Source organism: Boleophthalmus pectinirostris, unplaced genomic scaffold, assembly GCF_026225935.1.
Source record: "Boleophthalmus pectinirostris isolate CB_2022bp ecotype Guang Dong unplaced genomic scaffold, ASM2622593v1 HiC_scaffold_34, whole genome shotgun sequence".
NCBI classification, from domain to species: domain Eukaryota; kingdom Metazoa; phylum Chordata; class Actinopteri; order Gobiiformes; family Gobiidae; genus Boleophthalmus; species Boleophthalmus pectinirostris.
In genome coordinates this window covers 1-25,000 of record NW_026571322.1, presented here as the reverse complement: position 1 = coordinate 25,000, position 25,000 = coordinate 1, and the positions used below count along the sequence as shown (strand labels likewise).

The window sequence follows — 25,000 nt, the reverse complement described above, 5'->3', positions numbered from 1 at the left end:
CCAAAGCGAGCCCAGGCTTTGAGTGGAACCGTAATGGTGTTCCTGTAAGGCTGTCGTACCTCACTGATCTTTAGAAAGACTCCGTACCGGTTAGACCCGACATCAAAGTAAAACCTCTTGTTGTCCACTCGGAAGGACGCAGCCTCTGGGAGCTCTGGCTCGTCTTCGTGGTTCCGTACTGCCTGGCCGCGGTCCTCGCCGTCGTCGTCCCCATAGTCCTCAATTAGCTGCGACAGCGCGTCTCTGAACTCAATGAGACCCTGCGCGGGCAGCACGATGGTTTGCTCAATGCCCTGGCCATAGTAACCCATGGTGCCGTATCCCTTACTGACAGTTTGTCGAATGCGAAGGAACCTGCCCCTTTGGTTCTCTTTCAGATCCAAAAAGTACTTTCTGTTGTCCCTTTCTATAAACTCGCTTTTGAGCACACGGTGCGCGTGGTCTTCAGATGCCGCGGACCCGGTAGGAGACAGTTGCTGCTCCTGTGGTCTCCTGCGCGTGTCCTCAAGATTAGGGGGCACAATGCTACCCCGCAGCCCAATCCTGGCATAGTAGTCTATAAAGTCCCCCAGACAGTAGCGCAAAGCCGGTGCCATGGACATGGACAGAGTGAGTTTACTCTTTCTGATGTTGTCATGGCGCCCCCTGCCAATCCAAACCTCTGCGATTTTTAGGAAGCGTCCGCGTACGCTCTGCTTCACGTCCAGGTAGAAGCGCTTCTTTTGGATGTCCACGCGCTTGGAGGCCAGCTCTTGGATATCACTGCCCTGTTGAGGAGGTTGCGTGGAGCCGGTCTGAACGAACTGTTGAGGAGGATATGTTCTTTGAGAAGAAGGATCTGATGCAATCTTACCCCTGACTCTTTCCATGCTTCTGCAACATCCATCAGCCATCATGGTTTATATTCCCCCAGTAAACAGTGCAACACAAAGCGATGCCCCCATGCCAGTGACAGCCGAAAAGGAGAGCTAATCCATGCAACAACTGCTGCTGGCTGCGGGAAACAACTCCTATCCTCAAATGACCCGAAAATGGCAGCTAGTTTGGAGTCGTCAGCTGTTCCAGTTTCCTTGTCCTGGCAGAAAGGTCAAAGTACACTATTTAACTACTCTCTCGCAAACGCCAAAGCGTCTTCCATCACCTTTTTGCCTAAAAGATACCCCTTTGCTGAAGGAGTCAGAGAAGCAGCCAACCTGAAATGGGAGGAGGCGTACAATACTACATGAACCCGTTGAACCTATCCACCCCCTCCCTGTCCTGAGAATACCTCTGTTAAAGGGACATGCCGTACACACGCACGCACAAATGCACACCAAATTTACACGAAGCATGTTTAGCCTTTGAAAGAAATCTACGCATATGTATTTTTGTCATAAAGTACAAATAATCAATCCGAAGCATGTCGATCATTGGACTGTTCGACTGCTTGCTGAATAAAATAAACATGAATAAAGGAGTTGCGTCAATTGACGCAGGATTAAAATGACTGTTAATAGGGCGCTATATATACTAAAAAATTGTAACAGTTTTAGTAGTTGGTTTTATTAGACTACAACAAACATGTTATTGCTGACCCAAGGTAATTTGGTTGGACGTGATTTTATTGCTTCTACATCCACAATGAGAGTATAACAAATCTGTAGTCCATATTATTGAGGAGAATGGATAAAAACAGCCTTATTTTAAGATTTTGGTGTCAACTGCATAAAAATGCATTTAACATTATTAACAAGTCAAACATTTGTGCATGCAATCACAATGATGTCTCCACAATATTGTTGGCAGTTAGCATGGGTTCAGTATGTCAGTGAAGATGGACAAGGCAAAAAAAAAGTAGTGTAACACTTTTAACAGGTAACAAGGTGCAGGGAACACAAAACCCACAGTCAACAGTCTGGACAATGGACAAAGAAGCAGAATGGCCAGTTACTGTTGCTGCAGTGGACTGCATTCAAAAATAAAAAAGTTCAAGTGAGTTCAGCTTGCACTGTAAATGTACAGCTAAGTGCCTCTACAAGCTGTAATGTGCAAAATAAGACTCAGTCTCTTGAATCTGGATTGAAATATTTGACTTTAACAAAGGCATAAAAGGCACATACTATTTTACAATGTTCAGGTTTGAGTCTGTAGTTTTACTGTGGCCTGTACCCACCCAGCTGAGGCATATAGCTGGAGATGGGTGCTGTTTCCAACCACTCGTGGGATTGTGCATCATCAGACTCCCTGTCCTCTGAATCTTCTCCCGCTGGACAGAAGTCCAATGTCTTTGCCTCCATTTCCACCTGACTGGGGTTGTCAGAGTTCCCCTCACAATGACTGAGGCTTAAAGGAGGAAACCGCTGGGACTGTCTGCTGCCCTCTAGTGACAGCATGTCTGGATTCTCCTCTGACTCCAATAGGGGCTGTGTGGACTCAGACCTGGAAAATACAGCTTGCTGGGAAGGCAGGCTTGGTGTCTGGCCCTTGTATCCACTAGAGGCTACCACTGAAGAGTACTGCACAGTGCTGGCAGTTGTGTCAGCAACATCACCACCTTCATCACTGTCGGATACACTCTGCCGAGGTGAGGACATGCAGGAGGAGCCTCCGATACCGCTGCTGTGCTCCTCGGACATATATTTGTCCTTCTTAAGGGGAAGACAAGCCTTGTCCTCCTCAAAGACTGACTTCCCATCGCAAATATCCACATCAAGTACACTGATGCCAGACAGACAGTTTTCACTTGAAGTTTCAGCCTATTCACACAGGGCAAATAACTCATTATATTTGGTTCTACATGTGAATATAAACATTTGTCTGTCGAAAACAGAGATTTACATTAACAGTAAGAGGAGTAGCATCTTCAGCAAAGATTAAGACTGAAGTATTTTATTTTGTGACTGTATTCCATGTGCAAGTACCTTAATAGGATAATCAGGAGACCAGGTCCCAATAGTGCTTGCTCCAGGATTTGGAATTTGAGGCCAAAAACTTTCCTTGATGCTAAAATAATAAAAAACAAAAATGTCTAATCAAAACAGTACGGTCTATATTATAACATGAATAATTTGATATTTGCACTTACACATCTCTTTTACAGATGCAGATCAGCATGGTCAGAACAACAACGAATAAAAAGCACAGGCTCACTCCAACTACAATGCCCTCAATCTCACCAGGTGCTAAAGAGAAATAAATTAAAATAGAAGTTACCATCTGAAAAGAAATTAAACAACTGAGACAGTGGATACAATAATAAGAATAGTAAGATATTCTGATATTCCGATCTTTTTTTCTCATTTAAATTTTAGTCTTGAAGTAAGGAAAAAAAGACAAGACTAAGGGTATCTTTATTTCTAAAATGCAAGGCCTTCCAAACAATAAGAAATACAATCATCTTGATAAAATTGTTCGGAAGAAATCAATACAGATTGGACGTAGTCAGAAAGAGATAAAACATTCACAAAATATTCAGTGACAAAAACGTTATATACAGAGGAAAATATTTTCAGAGAAGTAAACATGAAGACTTTCCACTTACCATACTTGAGAGTGGTAAAGGAGTGGTTAGAGCCACGAGCAGAACCCTTGACGTTTGAAACAATGATCCACACATCGTATCTGGTGTTACGGGCCAGAGATTTCAGAGTATATGAAAGAGTGTCCCGTGAGACTGTGATAGCTGCAAAATGCGCATTCAAATGATCAATTCAAAGTTTCAATCTATAATATAAAAGATCATCCTAGAACCATACCTTCAGTTTTAGTCCCATCAGTGTAATAGATTGTGTAGTTTGAGATGTAGCCTCTCTGCTTGTCTCTAGGAAGTTCCTCCCATATCAAACGGGCCTCTGTAGATCCAGGCGTTCCATTGAGTTTAACAGAGGGCCCTTCCATTGGAGCTGTAACCACAATGTGTGACTATAATATGGCTAAGTATTTTGTTAAATTTTGAAATAATTATAAATAGAGAAATGTGCTGTATTTATTAATGCATGCATGAGTTACCTCCTTGTTCTAAATATGTTTCTACATGTAATGGTTTCCCAATCAATCCAGAGTAGAGAGGGTACACAGACACATTGTACCTAACAAACTTCTCAAGGTTTACTAAAAATACAAGTATAAAATATATAAATCAACTTTTTAATAATAAACAATTACATTAAAGCACCCAATAAGCTTACCTCGGATGCTAGTTTTCCTAATGTTCTTCTTCTCTCTCTGCCAGTCTATCTTACCAGCCCTGGTCCACTGCACCAAATACTCGGAAACTGCTGTACTGTTGGGAGCGATCCATTCAACAAACAGTTTCTCTGCCTGAGAATATACCTCTAACTTCTGCACTGGAGGGGGCACTAGAATTATACACACAGAAGATACATTTGTTATGGCACTCAAATACAATGGGCTACACACAATACACATCAATCATCAAACTGAAAGACTGTGTGAAGGCACAAACCATTTTCTTTTTCAGGGATCACAATTGTGGCCACTGGAGACTTGCCCTTTACATTGACAGCAGTGACTCTGACAACAAGAGTTATTTTTTCATTGAGGTGAATTTGCTTCAATTCAGTAATGTGCTTAGTGCTGCTGACTGCATTTGGATTAGTGACAGGGATCGTTTCCCACACATTTTTGTTTGGAGTTTGGAGTTTGGAGTCTTGAATGTTGATTTGATACTTTATTATCTTTCCATTGGCAAACTCAGGCTCCTGAAAAAGACACACAAAAATTGTATCACTTATGTTAAAAGCATTATTAATCAATATTTATTTTCTTTTGGCACATGTGATTATATACATATTTTTTCTTTCAATCAAATAAATGTCATTCACCTTACTGAGCAACAGTACATGTTGTCCATCTGCAGATTTACTTATATACCAGACATCAGGTTTACTTGTTGGTTCTGCAAAAATACAAACATTTAGGTTCTTGGGGTTATTCCATAAAGTAAGCTATAGCCTAAATCTGGCTTATTTGCACAATCCATGCTTGTCAAATCCTCAGTTCAGTTTCATTCCATCAAAGTGTCTAACCAGAGTTGGTGGAGAGTTGCCGTAGTAAAAAGCACCCTAACACAAACCTGGTTAGGACCAGGCTAACTGTCAAGATTATTTTAGCTTTGTCTCAAGATTGTCAAAAAACCCAACTACCACCAACTACCAACTACCAAACCCAACCCACTAAGTGATGGAATACCCTCCTTGTCAACAAGAGCAGTAAGTCTTAAAGTGACCCTTACTATACGTAGGTGTGCTTTTTGTTGAGTTGTTACTCCACTCGCTCCAGTAGCCATCCCTGTCATTTTTGCAGCGGACTTGAGTGATATAAACAGTGTCTGGTCGAAGGTTTTGAAGCCTGAAGGATTGTATGTCAATACTTGTGTCTGCTTGAGGCACCTAAAGGTGAAATAAATTATGTTCAATTATAAACATTTTAGAAATTGAGTTAAGCCAAACAAACAACCAAATATAAAAATAAATTAAAATAAAAAAATTAATTAAAAAATACTTACATAAGACCAGTTGTGGGAACCATTTGGTGCAAACCGAATTTCATAAATTAAATGCATATAAAATTTCTCAATTGGACGCGTCCAATTTAGCAGGAGCGATGTTGGAAAACTGTCCTCTGAAATTATACTGATGTTCAACGGAGGGTCTGTCTTTACTGGAAAAACAAACAGAGGGTCAGAACAGAAACTAAGATCAACCATTATCCCGAATCCATAGCCTGGCAATGACCACCTCCTCCTTTCTTCCTCCTCATTCAAATGCTAACCTAACTCAGTGGTTTTCCTGAGGCCCCTGTTGATTCTGTGCATGTGTGCTGTTCTGTCCACTGTATGAGGATTTTGTATTGTCTCATATGTATTGTTTCCTATTGTCTCTAAAAAGGCATTTAAATCCCACTGGTGTCTGAGGTAAAAGATCCCAAAAAATATCTCAGTGTTTTATGGATAAACAGACAAATGTATAGATTTGTATGGTACCACTGACATCTTTTGTCAGGGGATGAGGCCTTTTATTTTCCTAAATGGTTATTCTGCCAGGAAATCTTCAATCCATCAAATATACTAGATGTCTTTGTATAGAATTTGTCTCAGCTAAAGAATTCAAGCTTTACTTACTAACTGAATTGGCTTCTTTGTGTAGATGATCAGACTCCACTTTCCCAAGCACATTCTCTGCTTCTACCCAGATGTCCAGTGACAAAAAATGAGGAAAAATCTCTGTGTCTATAATAGCACTGCTCACATTTGTAGTATTAGTGAAGTTTTTGAAGCTGCAAGGAAAAAGTACATACACCTATGAAACAAAAGATTAATTGTATAGATCACACCAATTCTAACAATGTACTCACTTTACAACATGGACATTCACTCTGTAAATTGTGCTAAAATCTCCGGGTTGCTTTTGCTTTGGTTCCCATTCACAGAAGAGGAACTGAGAGACAGACCTTTCCTTTTGAATGGCCTTACAAGTCAGATTCTCTGGCTTTTTTGGGAAATCTAATCGAATATAATGAAAGTAAGTTATTATACAAAAAATATCACACAAATCCTGCATTGCTGCAGCTGGAAAAACAAAACTTACAGCCTTTTTTTAACTTGATGCCATGGAAATATTTCCATTGGTTGAGTTTGACATGTTCTGAATTTTTTTGGGTATCACAGAAGAGCCACTGAGGGGTTTCACTGGTGATTGTGATGGTAACATTAAGAGCAGTCTCACTGATCTTAGTATACTGCTCTGGAGGGATTCGTCTCTGACTGAGCTTCCAGAATAGGTCATTTGCTGTAACTTCAGTTGTGTTTCTGATAATACAGGTTGCTGTGAAGTTTGTCCCAATCTGCAGCTCTGGATCTTGTGGGGCAGTCACCAAATAGTGTACACTATCTAGAAAAAAAGAGAACAGATCTGAGGTAGAAAACATAACCAAGGAGATATGCTGTAGTACTAGAACTGTTAACAGTTCCACTAGGGGGCACAAAACCTCTCTCTATCTTTCTGTCCTTGTTTAAAATCAAAAGAGCCAACATGTGAACAGAATCATTTCTTTTGAGTTGTATTTACAACGTCACTTTATATGCTGTGGAACTAATTGAATTTATACAAACTGATCAAATGGTTTGTATATCACTGCAATCAGTTTGGATCATTATAACCCATAGGTCTATCAGTTAACCCTGTAGCAGAGTAAACTAATGTCAATTATGAGAGGAGGCAAGATTTTTGAGTCTGTCTGTTCATTGTAATTAAAGCTATATTCAGAAATTCAGGGGAAAAAATAGATGAATAATAATACTTTTTTTTTTTTACCACATCACCCAGCCCTATCCTTCAATGTATACTTGTTATAATTGTTATCAAGGATACTGCAGATCTGACAATCCACTTCGCTATAAATAGATTTTTACATTCAAGTACAAATCCAGTTAATTCACCTCAAATTACCTCAACAGGATTTGTATTTTTACAGACTCTTAGTAGTACGTGCAGTATTTTCAATGAAAAAAACAACTGTAAGTAATGAAGATGATTCTAAAAATAAAGTAGTTCAAGTAAACCTAAAGCATATATAATATACTGACCTTTGTGAGAGGCGATAACAGAGGCCAGACAGGCCAACACAACCAGCTGCACCACTCGTACAGCGACCATGATCCCGAAACACTAACAAATAAACACGATTAACAGTTCTATGTAACATGTTTCTAGTCTGATTTGTCTCTTGTACATGTAAAAACCATTAATGCCACATATTAACGTACATGTGAGCTAGTGTTTCCACACAGTTAGCGATGTTTTAGAAGAGACTATGAACGAATTTGCACTAGCATTTCTAGGTCACGTTGGTGTCGCAGTTGACGCCATGTTGCTCATGTAGTTGAATAAAAAATAATCTGAAGTTACTTACCACCAATGTTGAGTAGAAAATCTAAATTATCATTTTTTGGGGGGTAATAAATGGATAACACACGATGTCGGACATTTGGTTTAGACACTTGAGAACTAGTCTGACCATTGACGGGTAAGGAATGTAGTCCCACCCACTTCCCGTCAGGAGAGACCGCCTCTGTCGCAACTGTCTATGGCAGCGCCACTTTTCTGATTTGCAAATGTTGTGTGGAGTGGACCATGTTATGGACCAAATAAATCCCACACCCACGTTTACAGTGCTGTACTTTCTTTACAGATCTGCAAAAGACTGATCAGAAAATATGTTATTGTGGTCTGATGTCGGGTTGGGCGGAGGAGACGTCGCTGCGTTCACTTCCAGTATGTCTCCGCCCCCTTCATATTCTGGCAAGGTCTCAAGCAGTGTACAGGGCACTGATGCTGTAAATAAAGGGGATCCAACTAAATAATAATTGTAATAATTTGTCACTATAAAGGGACATGTAACATCAAGATTTTGAACTTATAACCCTGTTATAGAGCCTAATGTTCTCGCATTATTAGCTTACAGTTGTGTGTAGATGGATTTTTGCATGTTTGAGTACTGCATTTGAAACTTGAGGGCTCAGAAAAGGTATTTTTCACCTAGTCTCTATTTTCAACAAAATATTTTTCAACAATAAAGACAGATATACCCTAAAAATCAACTGCTGCTATAGTGAAATGACATTTTGAAGAGATAGGGATATGTTTGCAGTTTTGGACATAGCTGTGGTCTTATTAAGCCTTGATAGATTAATATTGCAGCATACAAGGAACAAGAACAAGGTTTCTGGACTCTTTGTTGTTTCATTTGTTTGGTTGGTTTTAAGAAAATAATAATAATCTTGTGATTACGTAGCAGGTATAGTCTTATTTGTTTTCCCTGACATGGTATGTCATTCCTGGAAATAAATACACACATTTCAGTCAATGCTTTTATTTTTTACATTCATTACATCTTCCAAACAAGTGCTTCAATGCCAAGTACAATAGTTATTCTTCCAGAATTATTTCAAAGAAAAGTGTACCACAGACAATTGAGGATAGTTATACTTGAGAGTTAAGGTGAGCATTAGGATCCCAATCGAAGATACTCTTGTTTGGTCTTGTTACATGGTTTATGTCAAACATCTATAGGTTGTTAAGCTCCATGAGAGTTTGATCCAATACCTGGTGCATTTCCAAGTTTTCTTCTTTGGCTTTGGCCAGTTTCTCTGGAAAAGTGGATAAAGTGGCATGATTTAAGAAACCTATATAGCCTGGCTTTAAAGAATCTATATAACAAAACAGCAACAATTCAAACTAGACTGACTCAAACACCAGTGTACCAACATTTATATTATAAACTTAGTGTATTAATTGTTATGTACTATGTACCCTATGGGTAACATCTTTATTAAGAATGCTTCTGGCTTAGTAACTATTTCATTTTTACTCTAACTAACTAGCCTAACCATTAGCCATTTTTACCCTAACTAACTAACCACCCCTCTAAATATTTAATAAACAAGTTGTACGATTAAGTCTTTTTTCATGCTTTATTAAGACAAATTAGGGTGTCAGTTAGTCCATATAAAGTGTAACCTATTAACCCCAGCATAACTTATTCACTTAGTGATTGATACAGAAAGAAAGGGACAGAAAAGAAACAAGGATTTAAAAGATTTATTTCAGATGGAGCAGGAAACATTAAGCAATTTAACAATAGGCAGTGTCTTTCAGAAAATGTGGCTGTATGTGCAATGACTCAGCCTTCTGTGGTGAAACACTTGTTGAGTAAGACAAAGATAACAGAAGAGTTCACGGAAGAGTGGGAGTTTCAAATCTAAGAGTGGAATGAGACAAGACAAGAGTACGAGCGGACAGCAGTGGACAGGGTGCAGCAGGAGGAGAACAGAGGAAGTTACGCCATTGTCATATCATTAAGAGCCAAGTCCAACTCCTCACTCAAAGCCTTGCCCTTCAGCTTCTGAGCATAAACTTCATCTGCAGGACACACAGACAATCAGGGAGAAGCACACACCAAGAGAAGAGACATCAGGATAAAGGATAGAGGGAAGAAAAGTTTAAGATGTATATTTACAGATTTATAATATCTCTGTACACCTAATTTTTTAATTTTTTAAATAAAACTTCACTGTTTTTACAGACTTATTTAAGCCTATAGCAGCTACTGTGTTTTACCTTCTAGATCGTCAATGGTCTTCTCCAGTTTGGCCACAGACCTCTCAGCAAACTCAGCACGAGTTTCAGCCTGAAACAAATTACAAATATGTAAAAAGGGTACAGAGTGTCACAAAGAAACATTGAGATGTTCGAAACTTACTTCCTTAAGTTTTTCAGTGAGAACTCTAATTTCCTCTTCATATTTGTCCTCCTTTTGTGAGTACTAAAATACAAAATAAGAAAACAGGATCAAAGACTGAATAGTATTCTGTATTGTCAATAAAACATTGCGTGATTTATAATAATTACTGTACAGAGAACAGTGATTCCCAACATAGGTCTCAAATCTGCCACTAGGGGTCACAAGAGGTACAGAGTGGGTAACCAATAGTTTTGAAAAGGAAGCGAAATGTAGCTGGTACATTGCAGCTCACATAACATTATAAAAAAAATGCTTGGTTTTAAATTTATTATCCAAAAAAATAAATTCAAATAATAAAAAATATTTCTTGCTTATTTTTTTCCTCGGGGCATGGGTGCTGTTGTCCAAAATATATGTCCTAAATATATGTCCCATGTGAAAGGAATGGGTTGGGAACCACTGTGTTTGTTTTATGTGTGTGTGTTGTGTGTGTGCGCATGTTTTGTTTCTTTAATACTACTTTTTTTTTTTTAACAGAGGCTGTACCTTCTCAGCCTGGGCCTCAAGGGACTTCAAGTTGTTGGTAACATTTTTCAGTTCTTCTTCAAGATCACCTGATTTACTATTATTTTAGGAAGAGAGAAAGCCAACAAAAGGGAAAGAGAGCAGATGAAGCCTAAAATAGAGTAATTCAAACACAACTAATAGTAGCACATCTTATGGGGAGGAGCATGCAGTGCATGACATTACTGATATCTTTGTTTACTGCATTATTTAACACATGCTTTTTAAGATTTAGCAAAAATGTTGTATGGGGTTGCACAATATGTGAAAATATGGGCAGATTTGTCTAAACCATGATAAGAATTGCAATTACTATATAACTGTGATAGTTTAATATACTTTTAATACAAAATGTGTTCAATTAAACAAAAATGTACATGGCTTATTTACTTCAAACTCTCTAAACCAAGACCAAAGCAAGGCTAAATTGATCATATATATTTATATTTTAATAAATAAAACCTTCTAACAGAAGATATTTAGTTTATTGCATTATCGATTATTGCAATATCAGTATTTTGTTTGATATACTGTGCAGCCCCTGTTCAGTGTTGAAAGTGAGCACAGAGAGTTAAAAGCAGAGGCAGCAGGTGATGGACATGTGGTTTTAGTGAGTTTATGAAGGACTTGTACCTCTTCCTCTCCACACATCATAGCCTTCAAATTCTGGTCCATAAGTCCAAGTTCCTCCTCCAGCTCCATCACACGACTGCAGCATTTAGTTTACAGCCAAGTGGGGTTAGTTAAGAAAGCAGTCATATTCACACAGACATACATAAAAAAAAAAAAAAAAGCAATCCACAAAAATTACATTTATTCATTAAGCCACAAGAAAAGTGAAGATGTTTGGCACAGATGTTAATTTAGCATGATTAATATTTTATGTGGGCTCTGGTGACAGTGTAAGTTTCACAGCACAGGTTTTGACTTACGCTTCAGCCACTTCAGCACGCTCTTCAGAACGCTCTAGATCACCCTCAAGAATCACCAGTTTGCGTGCTACCTGTGGACAGAACAATGCAGCAGAATTAATTTTAATTTCTCTCTTTCCTTCATGGGAAGTATTGTTACTAGTCTAATATTGTGTATAGGGGGAAATGCAGTGATAAAGCAGTGTGTGTATTGGTATAAAATTACTATTTAACCACAATTATTTATTAACAACATTCAGGCAACCTTCATCACCAACAACATCTACATTATCCCCCACCTCCTCATATTTGCGATCAGCTTCCTCAGCGATGTGTTTGGCCTCTTTAAGCTGCATCTCTTGGATCTCCATTTTCTCCTCATCTTTGGTGGCTCTGTTCTCTATGACCTTCATTCCTCTGTTTGATTGAAAGAACACAGCAATGCATCAGTGACAATTTATAAAAAAAAAAAAAAAAAAAAAAGTGAAATATTTGGTTTTAAAAGACTCTTTCAGACAGGGACATAGTGTTTGAGTAAGTAGTTCTACATTTTCTTGAGAAACAGATGCATCACAGTTAAAATCCCATGAGTTACAGTATCTGTCTATCTGTCATTATGCTTACATGACATTCGGAGGTGTCAAAAGTTCATTAACATTACACATCACTAATTCCTAATTCAATATACATTGACTATTTATGTGCACTGGACATGTGTTGATATTAGTCACTATAATGGGTCAGTCACCTTTCGCTCTCATCCGCAGCCTTTTCAGCCTCCTCAAGCTTCTGAAGAGCAGTAGCCAGCCTCTCTTGCGCTCTGTCCAACTCCTCCTCCACCAGCTGGATACGTCTGTTTAATGAAGCCACCTCAGCCTCGGCCTGCACACGCACAGAAACAGACAGTTACAGTGCTCAATTTCTAAACAGATGCCAGAGCACTCCCATTAAATATATAACATCAAATTAAGTACTAATTATAATCACTGATTAATACCATTAGCTAGACAGGAAAAATGTCCCTATATATAAGATTTAGCCTCAAATATGTCATCTGTCTGGACAACCAAAATGCAATCCCTGTCTGGGGTTGGGGCCACTTCTCCAGATCTCCATCATGGAATAAGCTATCTGAAAAAAGTGAACTGCCTGTCTGGCTTGAAGTTTTGACTGGAAAACATAATACAGGGGGAAATGCATGTGATGTGGCCTAACGTTATATTTTTAAGGCCAAACAATGTGACGTTCAAAAATGTGCTCACATACTTCTTTGGCATCCTCGGTATGGGATTATACACTTTTCTACTATTTAACATAACCTATAGTAACACGCCTCCACGATAAAGAAATAAATTCGATCAAGCGTCCCTCCACCACACAGTGTTACCGTCTCTCTGGCCTGTCTCTCCAGTTCTGCCTCCCTCTGAATGACCTCGGCTTGGTCCTCCGCATCGTACGCCACTTGTTGAAGTGACAGGATTTTCCTGCGCACAGAATCTACGGATTTGAAGGCTGCCATGAGGCTGATGAGTTAGATCTGGCGTTATTTCTGAGGTTCTTAGCGGCTCTGTCTGCAAGAGGAAAGTTGTGTCGCAGAGTTACCATGACAACGGGGTCAAAGGTGGCTGGGCATTTCATTTCCGGTTGCAAAATGAAATCGCCATCAGTCGCAGTCAGGTCGTTATTTAATGCTTATACGACATGGATCTATTGTTGTACGATAAAAAGAAATAAGATACGGATGGCATGTTAAAATCTCAAAGAGAAGATCATTTATAATAAACAATATAGAAAATTGTGTCATTTAAAGAGGCTACATGATGTGATATGTCTCAATGCGAGGCTTGTTTTAGTATTTTAGAATTTTGCATGTTTTTATTTGCTGTTTTTATCTGTTTTTGCTGTGGAGTTTTATTACATTTTTAAGCCTTCAGCACCGACCTATAACCCCGTAAAAACTGCAGCGTTTGGACGCGTAACTTTTAGAATGCATGGAAAGTTGAATGAGGGCGGCTCCACTGCGCGCGCTAGACGCGCGTATGGAGCAGCGCGTCATGCGCGCGTAGATTTCAGATAATAGGATCCATCCTATTTTTTGACGCTCTACGCGAGCGTAGGCGCGTATCCCCGTCAAAATACACAGAGAGCATGAATCTGTTGTTGTATTTGTGCGTTTACCATCAGCACAACGTGCTCCTGGGGCAGATCTGTGTCGTGTGAAAGACTCCAGATCCAGAAAGACTGTCAGTAAGTGCTTTAAAATTTACTTTTGAAATCCTCGCGTTTGCCGTGGTCAGCCTGTACAGAAGGTAAATACAAGTCTGTTCATCTGTTAGTTTCACTGTAGACCTGATACAAGTGGCTAAACGCGCCCAGTAAAGTTTGATCGCCTTTCCCATTGACAAACACAGAGCCAGTGTCGCGCGCGTACGTCCTGTTGCAGCTGCCAGTGTAACCGCCTTTGCGTGGACTTGCGGCTGTGGTTTCGCGAGGTTACGCGCGTAAACGCTGACGCGTGCAGTGGAGCCAGGCCCTAAATGTTTTACACGTGTTCGTGGTGCTCCAGCTCGATAGCCTTTGGCTATAGGCGAGCGATAGTGTGTGTTGCGTTGGGCGCTGCCAGGATAATTTCTTTGTCAAGGGCGCTGCGGTGGTTGTAGCGGCGTGGCGACGACACCGAGGGGACAGAGCGATAGGACGAGGGCTTCATCAGCAACCAAAGACGGGCACCACGACACTGAGTCCACCCAACGGCGGAGTGAGGAGCTCCGCCTTGCCCCTTAAGTGACGGCAGTTTTTGTCTGTAGGGATCGTGGGATGGATCAATCGACTGAAGATCGGACTCCCCTACATCGCACTACGAACTGCCCTCTCATTTTAACCCGGCCCACCTAGTGTTCTAACGCCTTTTTTAACTTTTTTTTCCCCTTTAAAAAATCCTTTAAAAACATGTAATTCATTTTTTTAAACCTTGTAATAAATTATTTATTATACTTTTATTCTCTGCGTTCTTTATTGGTGCTGCAGTGGCTATCTCCACTTGATTTTAACAGTTTACAGACATTTTAACTCAATGCGGCTTTTAATTTACATTTTAATAATGATAATCAAACCACTGGACAATACAATTATATTAAAGTCAGTCGTCTTTAGAAGCATTGTAGAAGTGTTGTAAGCTATAAAGTCATGATGAGCTTGTGTAGACTACATGAACTTGGAGTCTGCATAAGCTTAGAATCTAGTGTTGTTCCTTTGAGTTATGCGCTGGACTAGTGAGGAAGCAATAGGTCACTAAGGTAACGATTCACACATGACCCAAATGTTGGCAGTTCTACCCTCAGAGTAACTGGGTCTTTTGGCACACACCATACGCATATCAACACCTGCCTGCCTGTGTGATTTGAGAGGTCGTTGGTATCTAAAGACAGTTATGTTTGTCAGTCTGCAGTGTTGTAATTAGCTTATAACCCAACATGTTTTACTATTTATTTAGTGAGTGAGCATAATAATTTGATGTGACTGCCCAAAGACAGCACAGCAGGTTAAATTTGATAAAATATACAATGTCAATTTCACAAAACTCAGTATTTTTTAGGCTAGGTTTGATTTTAAAGTCACAGAAGTGTATGCCTCTTAAATAAAGGGGACCAAACTTTACTGTCCCACTTTACACATATTCAATTTTCCATGTTTAATTAATGCATAGCTCTGGTCGGAGACCACCACCATCACCCCCACACACATCTTCATGTAAAAAAGTAGATGTAAACAAAGTCCCGACTGCCACTTCTTTTCCTTTTTTGGTAACATCTCAGTAACAGGACAGTCCCTTTAGCCTTTTTAGGCCAAAATAAGAGTCTCTTCATCTCTTAGCTTTGCCTAAGACTGTTTTAGTTTATTACCTCTCTCTCCTCTTCATAATAACCTTAATATTAAACACATCTGCCATCTACAGTTATTCATGTTACTTTGAATTATATAAGCCTACCTGATATTGTGTAACATTACAACCCTTGTGGGATTATTTTGTCTATTTAGGCCTACCTGTTGAATTATTTACCTATTGATTTCTCATGAGTGAAGCTAGCAGACTACAAAAGGCTTAATGTTCACTAAGGATGTATAATCAGCCCCTCACTCACATCTGTAGCCTTCTTCTCCGCCTGCTCCAGCTTTTCCTGGGCATCCTTCAGGGACTCTGAGTATTTGTCCAGCTCATCCTCCACTCCCTTCAGCTTCTTCTGTAAACCCAGCAGCTCTTCCTCTAGCTAGGCCAGGAAAGTAGAGAAAGACACAAAAGACAAAACACATCAGCTTTTTATACAGTAAGTATACATACAATCATACTTACACATCTTCTCTCTGGCATAGATAATGAAATTTTGTCCTGAATGATTCAATTTCATACTTATTTCCTTGAGTACTTGAATTGTTTCCTAAAAATGAGTTCATAAAATTACTGGTCATTTATTTATTTAACTGAAATTATTTTTCATATTGTAACATCATCTTATATGATGAGAGAAACCATATAATTTACTTGGTAAATTGACATTGCATTAATGTACATAATGACAGACTTTTAAATGTCCCTTGAACAAATGTCATCCCCTCACTGTCTGCCCAGCTAATATCCATGTAAGGCCTCAGAGTCTCAAATAGCCTGACAGTTCTGATCCCACTGTCGGCATTGTGGCAGCAACCAAACTCTATGATGTCTCTTTGTGCAGAGCAACAATCCAAAGAAGGCGGGGGTCTTAGGGGACCACAGAAATAGACCCGCTGGTATATGATGATCCCAAAGAGAAGTGACTGCGGATGCACTGTAAAAGCTATGTAAAACCAGCCATCCACCGGGAACAAAAGCTATGTGGGCAGTTGAATAGTTGTCTATGAATAGATATTATTCTCATTGCAACTGCAATGATAGGACAACAGGTCATCCCCACAGACTTGGGGTGGAGTTGGGAAAGTGGCATAATTTTTAAAAAGCTATTTTATTTTATTTTATTTTATTGTATTTTGTTGGGCTAGTGATAGTGGAATCACCACATAGACTATTCTCAAAATAATTGTTCTCGGTAATACAAATAACTTGGAAATAACAACAGATGAATAAAAGAAGGCCTGCTTTTAAACATATTTTTATGAAATATTCTAATCTCGTTTCATTCAATAAAAATAAGATGACTGATTAGAAATGAATAGCCTAATTTAAACATATACAGTAACATTTTAGGTTTGAAACCGCCGCTTAAAGGTTTCACAAATGATCTATTTTTTCTATATTAAAACTCCATTAACGTAACCCGTCCCTCTATAGACACATTCAGGTGAGACGTGCGCTCTGCGGGCCCCACCTGTTTGCACTTGTCCTCTGCTCCTTTCTTGTCCACCTCTGCTTGTTCGGCCCGGTCTATGGCATTCTCCTTGTCCAGCTTCAGCATCTGCATTTTCTTCTTGATGGCCTCCATCTTTGCTCAGATTCAGTGATTTTCTACCAGAAGAAAAATACACGGAGCGCTGGGTTATCCAAACGGAGACAGAGGCTGCGGTCCTGGCTTGTCTGAGAGATCTTGGATGGAGTAGCAACTGGAGTAGCCCCATACTTTTTTTCTCACTGATCCCCACGAGGACATTGCCCTTATTTAGTCAGCGATTATAGTTCAGCCTCTGTGGGGCGTTTGACTTGCGTGTATAAATAAAGACCATCCGCCGAGAACAATTTCAAGCTAGGGCATGTTGAATGAATAAAATAACGTTAAATATGTCAGTATTTATTTATTTGCAGCAATCAAGAGTAAAGCAAGTAGATCAAGAGAGAGCAATTTGGACTAAAACTTTTTCCTCAGCATTATTTGGATCTATAACTATTCAAGTACAATAACCTACAAGAAGTGAGATAGAAAAACTTTTGTATATTCAAATCTGTGGAAATTTTGGTTGTCTGTATAATATTGCTAACATAAAATACAATAGGAAAATACCAAAAAGTTTATGAAGATTGTCTTTATTATATAGAAATTTTAGAGGATTTATGCCTCTGATGTGGCGCTGCATTTTACAAATACACATTTTGCCATGTGTCTCGTTTGTTCCAATGGAGCATTTTGGTCTTTAAGGCATACACTTTTAGGCAACAGAGAAACCATCAAATACATTTACTTTACACAAGGCTTCTGATACTGTAAAATATTACAGTAGGTAAATGAAACACTGGTAATAAACCAAAGACAGTCAATACAAGTTTAAAGTTAAATATATGGCTTTGTGGTTTGTATGTAGGGACATAATTATATTCTAGAGCTCATTGTACTAACATCAAAATGCTTAGCCTGCTATGTTATAGAAACCTCTTAATACATTTCATAAGTCTTAAAAATACTTTCCAATCTGTTGTTTCATTGCATAGTTACTTATTGCTAATATAGACAAACATTGAAAGGTTAAATTAAATTACAAACAGTATGACAAGTTGCAGTCTGAATATCATTACTGTCTGTGTCTTAAAATAATACTTTCTTGTGTGTGCATAGTTCATTTGCATAAAACATTAAAGCATTGTTTCAGTTACTCAAAACATTTACACAAAGAGATAAGATATTCCAATAGAAAAAGTACTATACTAATGCAAAACAATTGAAAGATTTAACATTTGAAAGATATGTTCATACAAACTATGAATGAATAATGCTTACATTGTATAATTGTTTATCAAATCGCTGTAGCCATGGTTTGCCCATTATATATCCACCATATGTTATGTTTGAGTTGAAGCATAGAGTCAGCAGAAAAAGGAGTGTCTTATGGATTATCGTTGTATTTCTCTCTGCCCTATACTTGCTCACTGGTCCTCGCCATCCTCTCTCAGCTCAGAGGGGAGGAACTTGTACTGCTGTTGTCGGATCATTGCCAGCTTTTTCCTGGCTTCATCCAACTCCCTTTCTTTCCTCAACATTTCCTCCTGGGCAGCAATGATCTGTAAAAAAAAAAATAATAATAATAATTTACAGTATGGAAAAAATTTGACTAGTTAAACCAATAATTTCAGTGTTCAACTTACCTGAGCTATCCCACCAACCATCTTGCTCTTGACCACCACAGCCTGGTCATCCTCGGCCTCAAAAGCTGCTTTCTGTGCTGCTTTTACTAGGTTGTCAGATGCCCTCTTCACAGCATTTCCAGCAGCCTAGCAAAAGGTTTTATAACATATTCATCATGAGTTACAGCTACTTAATAAAGCATTTTCAAACAAGTGTGTATAGTGTAGACAGTGTAGACTGTAGACTTGTGGCAGCAACAACAGGCCCAGGAAAGGAAATGTTCACTACTAACACACTGTTTTTTTTCTCCTGAGCATGAGTATATCTGTAAAAGGCAAGAGCTGTCTACTGAATGGAACTCAAGGCCAAACATTTATTTCATTGGACCTCTCCATTCCAACAAAGAGGGACATTTTCTCCTTTTGCGGCTTGGGGGGGCTGAGCTGAGAAAGTCTGTCCTGGTAAGACAAACTTTACTAAGAACACATTGGCTGGTTCATATTTGCCAAGAATGTTACCGTTTGGCCATATCTCATATTCAACACGATAACACTGTCAAACTTTCTCTATTCAAAAGGCAACAAGTCTGAACAAATAGTGAAAGCATAAAAAATATTAGAGTGACCCTTTGTTGTCGTCAATACTGGCATTTGTATAGAACTACCATTGAAAACTATGTCAGTTTTATGTGCATTTGTTGTTGCTTCAAATGGAACATAATAATCAACAGCACACTTGATAATTGTAGCCTTAAAAAGCATCACGGCAAAGAGTGAAGAGAGCAAATGCTGCTGCTGAGAGTAATCATAGATCAAGGCTAATGTTTCCAGCTCAAGGTGCCATGGCCTGATTGGTGGATTGTTTCCAGAGGGCTCATAGACATAAATGTATGGGAATTACTGTGGTGGCAGCTGCAAGCCCAGAAGAGGAGGAGATAAGCCACTGCTGATTGGACCAGTGAATATGAGCTGGGCAAGGCAGCCTGATGTGCTCACCACTAGAATACATCAGTTATTAAATATAGTGTTTTGGACTGACTGCATTCGCTACAAATAAAGGTCAAATAAGCAGTAATTGGTAAAACTAAAAGTATTTAACAATAATGTGATACAATAAATAATTAGTTAGCTGTTTACACCATTCAATACTGTCCTCATAGTGCTTGGTTATGTATTTATTACAGTGATCTTAAAAGAAAAGCTGGAAAGAAAGTATGATTATGAAGGTTCCAACACTCCACTTCTTAATGTTGTAGTTGTTTACAAACACTCTGTTAATAACTAAATAACTAATAAATTGAATGCTTAATACAACATACCAATTTAGTACAAGATAAACTTTTCACAGGGACACAGGGTTTTTGTTTACTCGGCATGTCGCAGCTATATATCATTACTGACACATAAGTATCGTACTTGTCAGAATGCATTTGTTAGTATTAATTGTCAGTTTGAGAAGGCAGGATAAGAGGGTTTTAAGACAACTTTGATCTTAACACTAGCTTTTATGCTTAACAGCATTCTTGCTGTAGTTCCCTTTAATTATCTTCTCCAAACTGAAGTAATTATTATTCATCAGTGGTTTTGTTACTGCTCAAGACTTCAGCTTCAAGGCAAAACAAAGCAAACTAAACAAGATTGAATCAGTTTGCTTTATGAACATGCAGATGTTTGGAGACACCAAAGCATAACATAACAACACGTATTACAGTATCAGTGGAGCTTTTCTAGATGTTAAAATGTAGTGCCAACCTGTAGCCTCTTCATTGTCTGGGAGTCCTGGTCAGCCTTGACCTTGCAGGCCACCAGGAGCTGGGCAGTTGAGGCTGCCACCTGCTTAGCAGAAGAGATGAGCTTCTCCTCACTGGCGTGGCCTTGGACCGCGGAATTAGCCGCTTCACACAAGTTGTTTGTTGCCGCCGCAACCATACGAGCCTGAGAAGCAAACAATAGTTCAGGTGGTTTTTGATGATTGATGTTTCACAGTTAGATTTGATAATAAACTTACAGCAGAAATAAGGCCTTGTGACCACTGTCCATCATCCACTGCATTGGCAGGAATTGCTCCCACCTATAAAAACATAAAAGCTTAGCCCCACATAAGTTATATAGTAATGAAACATACATACATGGGACAACATATTTGAGTTGTTAATATTAAATGTGTTAATTTAGCAAAATCATTCATCCTACCAAGCAGTTGTGTTATAATCAACAGTAAACTGACAATTTACTGTCTAAATTGGATATTAAAATATTAGAAAATATATGTACTTAATATGCATAATAATCCATTAGTTATTGAAATGTATGATATTTAAGAGCTGTGAAACATAAGTTTGGGATGGAGTGTGGAAGTGTTTTTAGCACCACATCATGGTGTGAGGTGATTAAGACATACCTTTCCTTGTGCCACCAGCTCCCTCTGCGCGGCTGAGGCAGCTTTGACCAGGGCACTGGTGGCAGCTGCAATAGACTTGGCTGCTTCAAGAATCTGTTCCTCAAAGTTCAAGCTCTCATCTGCCTCCTGAGTATGAAAAGAGACTTTTAGTTACGTGAGCTATCTCAAAACAGCAAAGGGAGCATGAGCAAACAAAGCCTCAGGCCGGCGTGCTAACAAGGTAAAGACAGGTACAGTTTATCGGTGTGAAGAGGTTATACCCTAAACATTTGACCCTGTGCTGAGGCTAAGAAGCTCACTGTCAAGACTCTGCTCTGTAAAAAGCTCTATGACCTTGGGTTTGGTCCTTGGCCTCAGCTGCTCCAGTTTCTTGGCAGCGGCTTCAATGGCTGCGGCTGCTCCCAGCAGTTCATTCTCTGCAATAACAGTGGGATCCTCGGGATCCACCCACTCAGTGCCTGGATTAAAAAAAGAAAAGAAACAAAAACACATAAAAACACAATATTGACACCTGCATTCCATTTATAAACATATATTTGTTAGCTGCAGTTGAAACAATTGTTACTGTTATGAAGTGTAAAAAAATGCAATAAATTTATTTGGTTTATGTAATTACCATATTCCATTATTGAACTGAATGTACTGAATAGTATAGTATAATGTACAAGGCCATGTTACTGCTTATCATTATCGCAACACAGACTTGATGACTGAATGACGTAAGGGGCCTCCAAGTGTGATCCAGCAGGTTTCAGTTGCATATAATGTCTCTAAACTGAGCAGGGACTCCTCTAGAGTGATGGGGAATTTCCTGCCTCCATTTGACACATGATCATGCGTTGAATCACACCAGGTATGTGGTACTTTAGCTTGAAGCAAGAGACCTCCCAACAGCGCTGTCTGAAACTGTAGAAGTTTACAAGGGGCACTGCCTAATCCCTCTTCAGGTTACTGTCAGAGTCATTTGCATTCATGACTCTAAATCTGGTTGGTTTGTTTTGAGCATGACAAACCCAAGTCCAACCTCTAGTAGGAATATTTACACTATAAATCTTTGGTAAATCTATACTAGATATTTGTTGTATTGAGGTAACAGTAGAAGTGTGAAGATACCTTTCATAGCCTCTGCTGCCTGGATAAGCTCTGTGACAGAGTTTGCCACTTTCTTCGAGTAGTTGGCCAGCTGCTGCTTCAGATCATGTGTGGGCTTTTGGATGATCTATGATAATCAACACAGGAAACAAATCAATACACTAATCCAAATAAAATAGTGATACTTTTTGTACAGAACAAATGTATGGGATAATTTGTAAAAACTTTTTTGACCAAACAAATATAGTTACTATATACACAAAATACAGATCCCCTCCAGATGTTGTGACATATTGGATTTGAAGATTGAATATCTTCATAATGATATTGTTTCAACATTTCTTTTAGTATCAGTTATGAATAATATCTGAAGTTGATTTACTTTTAAATGGGATATATTATGTTAAATCAACTTCTATGAGCTTTAAACCATGTTAACAGCATTTCTTCATCATTAGATTACAGGAAATAGAAAAATGATTTTGAATAATTTATGTGTGTTTGAATAATTCTGTATTGTCCGGTATTTGAGTGTCAAGTGCTAAGAAAATTGATAAGCAGTGAACTCATGGCTATTTTTCAAAATAAAATACAGATAAATGAATATTCACTGCTTGTTTCACTATGTAGGATGTAGGGTCTATCTACTTTCTACTATTAAACTTTAAGTCAATATTGTGGTTTATAGTAAACAAAATGTAAAATAAAGATCTGCTTACGTTATAGTGTAATAATAAATACCCCTACAAAAGCATATTATGTCACCTATAATTGAATTACAATGTTAGTGGTAGCCAATGACCTCAGGCCATCTAAGGTTGATATACAGTTTATATTCAGGTTGGAGAGGAGAGTGACAGGTGCAGAGTATTAACAGGGCTCGCCGCTGCCATGCCTGGGTTTATCCTGATGCGTTGTCATGAGAAAATAAAGTTCAGACGTAACAACACAAGAATGCATGCCACAAGCCAGACAAACTTACACACATAGAACAGACATAGAATACACAAAAACTGAATTGTGCCAACTTACTTAGTCCACGTGATTTACTGCAGCAGTGAAATAATGCAGTAAGAAAAAGTCCATGCATGTTATAATGGTCACTTTTTATCATTAGCACTTTATTAATTATTATTTTGATATAACAGGACAATAAACTTTCAGGTCCCTAGAAGTATCACTATTCTGCCATATTTGCATACATTTCAACACACCTTCCTATAACAATTGAATGTCTCAAAATGTTTGACTTCTACTGTAAATTATAGTAGACCCGTGTAGGAGATAACACAAAGTAAACAGCCGTCATACTTCACACACAGGTTAGTAGTGATGTGTACTCACCGGCTTGCACCAAAATCAATGAGTCACGGGTTTAATGAGATTTAACAGAGCAGAAAAGAAAAAGAAGAACTTGTGACATGAAAACAAGGAAAGTAGTAATAAGGATGAGAATAGGTTTAAAATAAAACAGACAGCAGGTGTCTGAAAGTATAATGTAATAATTTTAAAAGTTGTCTTACCACCAACACATGCTCCAAAAGACCCAAATATCCAGTGGCACATTCATTCCCATAGCGGAGAGCTCTCATTTGCACATCCCTGTTGACCTCTGGATGATAGGCAGCCTCCTGTAAGTGCAATACAAACATATTAGATCCATATGATAATGAATTGTTCCATAGATCAACTCCCAGGTCCATGTTAAAATCTATGCCAAAAGAGCAGATACTTGTTACATTTGGGCTTAAACCTAATTTTATTTATTTTATATTTTATCACAGAGGCAGTATAACTGACCATACCTATACCAGCTACTTAAGATCTCTGGCAAAGTTTAGTTGCTACTAGTGATTGTAATTATGCAAGAATAATAATATAATAAATTACAATGCAAGAGAATGGACTGCTAACTTTAAATAACTTTTCTATACTGCTGCTGAAAAACAGAATTTCTTCAGGATCAATATAGTATCTATCTATCTATCCTAGCCATACATACATAGTACACACACTAAAGACCAAAAACCTCTGCATTTGTGATCTGTATTGTCTACCTTGCAGGAGTGTAGCATATCAGCAATGGCTCTTCGGCTAAGGTTAGCTGTGGCAATGATGTCCTCTTGACGACACGAGTTACCAGCAGCCACCGCCTTTGCTGTTGCCATGGTAATTCCTTTCGTCATTCGAATAAACTCTTCGGGTGTTGTTGTCTTTGGTGGAGGATCAGAGCTGCTGAATACCTATTGACACAAACAATATACAACTGTTTAAACTTTCAGTATGAACATTTGAAAAGCATGTGCCATTTTACAGGTATGTTGCATGTGGCAAATGTGTATAATTTCGGTTGCAAAAATGAAAATAAGAGTGTCAGTGCCTGTGTGTACCTCTTCCACTCCTCATATTGTAAATGGGTGACATGAGATTACATTCTGCTAAGTAAATAGTTACTTACAGCCAGCTCTTGCTTAATATGTTCAATTGTGGCCTCTAAAGCTCTGGTGCCCTTTGTGGCTTCATCCTCCACTGCCTTTACAGTCTTTAGGAGTGATGTCACATTGGTAACCATCACCTAAAACAGTAATAAAAAACATTAAATGCAAGTTATAATGCTTTCTTCATTGAGTATACAGCGTAGTATTAAGCTTTGGGGTATTACCTTTGCAGAGTTCTTTAGCTGAAGCATGCTGGGGTCATCATGAGGTTTGCCCGCAGCTGCCTTTGTCGCACTAATAAGATTTCCAA

General features: G+C 38.7%; 4 protein-coding genes across 5 annotated transcripts; all 4 read right to left on the bottom strand.

Moving 5' to 3' along the window:
• Positions 1 to 5: 5 nt before the first annotated feature.
• Positions 6 to 1,191, bottom strand: purg (purine-rich element binding protein G; the record flags this gene model as incomplete). The annotated part of the gene is made up of 1 exon (XM_020926287.2): positions 6 to 1,191. A coding segment is annotated over exon 1 (891 nt), but the record flags the coding sequence as incomplete, so codon positions are not given.
• Positions 1,192 to 1,583: 392 nt separating this feature from the next.
• On the bottom strand, positions 1,584 to 8,205 carry il6st (interleukin 6 cytokine family signal transduce). Its single transcript, XM_055161109.1, has 16 exons — positions 7,912 to 8,205; positions 7,586 to 7,667; positions 6,588 to 6,890; positions 6,355 to 6,502; positions 6,122 to 6,276; positions 5,507 to 5,661; positions 5,234 to 5,390; positions 4,824 to 4,897; positions 4,445 to 4,700; positions 4,167 to 4,337; positions 3,988 to 4,089; positions 3,735 to 3,881; positions 3,521 to 3,661; positions 3,065 to 3,161; positions 2,901 to 2,982; positions 1,584 to 2,735 (listed from the first exon to the last, which is right to left on the bottom strand). The coding sequence occupies exons 2-16, from the start codon at positions 7,653 to 7,655 to the stop codon at positions 2,133 to 2,135; spliced, it is 2,661 nt and encodes an 886-aa protein (XP_055017084.1). The 5' UTR covers positions 7,656 to 7,667; positions 7,912 to 8,205; the 3' UTR covers positions 1,584 to 2,132.
• Positions 8,206 to 9,584: 1,379 nt separating this feature from the next.
• tpm2 (tropomyosin 2 (beta)) lies at positions 9,585 to 18,553 on the bottom strand. 2 transcript variants are annotated; one of them, XM_055161107.1, is made up of 10 exons: positions 18,416 to 18,553; positions 17,078 to 17,214; positions 15,860 to 15,985; positions 12,466 to 12,599; positions 12,017 to 12,134; positions 11,739 to 11,809; positions 10,789 to 10,864; positions 10,261 to 10,323; positions 10,119 to 10,188; positions 9,585 to 9,920 (listed from the first exon to the last, which is right to left on the bottom strand). In XM_055161107.1, the coding sequence occupies exons 2-10, from the start codon at positions 17,189 to 17,191 to the stop codon at positions 9,838 to 9,840; spliced, it is 855 nt and encodes a 284-aa protein (XP_055017082.1). In that variant the 5' UTR covers positions 17,192 to 17,214; positions 18,416 to 18,553; the 3' UTR covers positions 9,585 to 9,837. The 2 variants fall into 2 exon arrangements, with proteins under 2 accessions (XP_055017082.1, XP_020782257.1); XM_020926598.2 differs by lacking the exon at positions 18,416 to 18,553 and having other exon boundaries at positions 17,078 to 17,318.
• LOC129411184 (talin-1-like) lies at positions 17,712 to 24,994 on the bottom strand. Its single transcript, XM_055161106.1, has 11 exons — positions 24,915 to 24,994; positions 24,711 to 24,827; positions 24,310 to 24,495; positions 23,776 to 23,883; positions 22,274 to 22,379; positions 21,494 to 21,618; positions 21,161 to 21,286; positions 20,768 to 20,830; positions 20,512 to 20,694; positions 18,781 to 18,906; positions 17,712 to 18,696 (listed from the first exon to the last, which is right to left on the bottom strand). Exons 1-11 carry the CDS (start codon positions 24,939 to 24,941, stop codon positions 18,562 to 18,564), a joined length of 1,302 nt encoding a protein of 433 aa, XP_055017081.1. The 5' UTR covers positions 24,942 to 24,994; the 3' UTR covers positions 17,712 to 18,561.
• Positions 24,995 to 25,000: the final 6 nt, after the last annotated feature.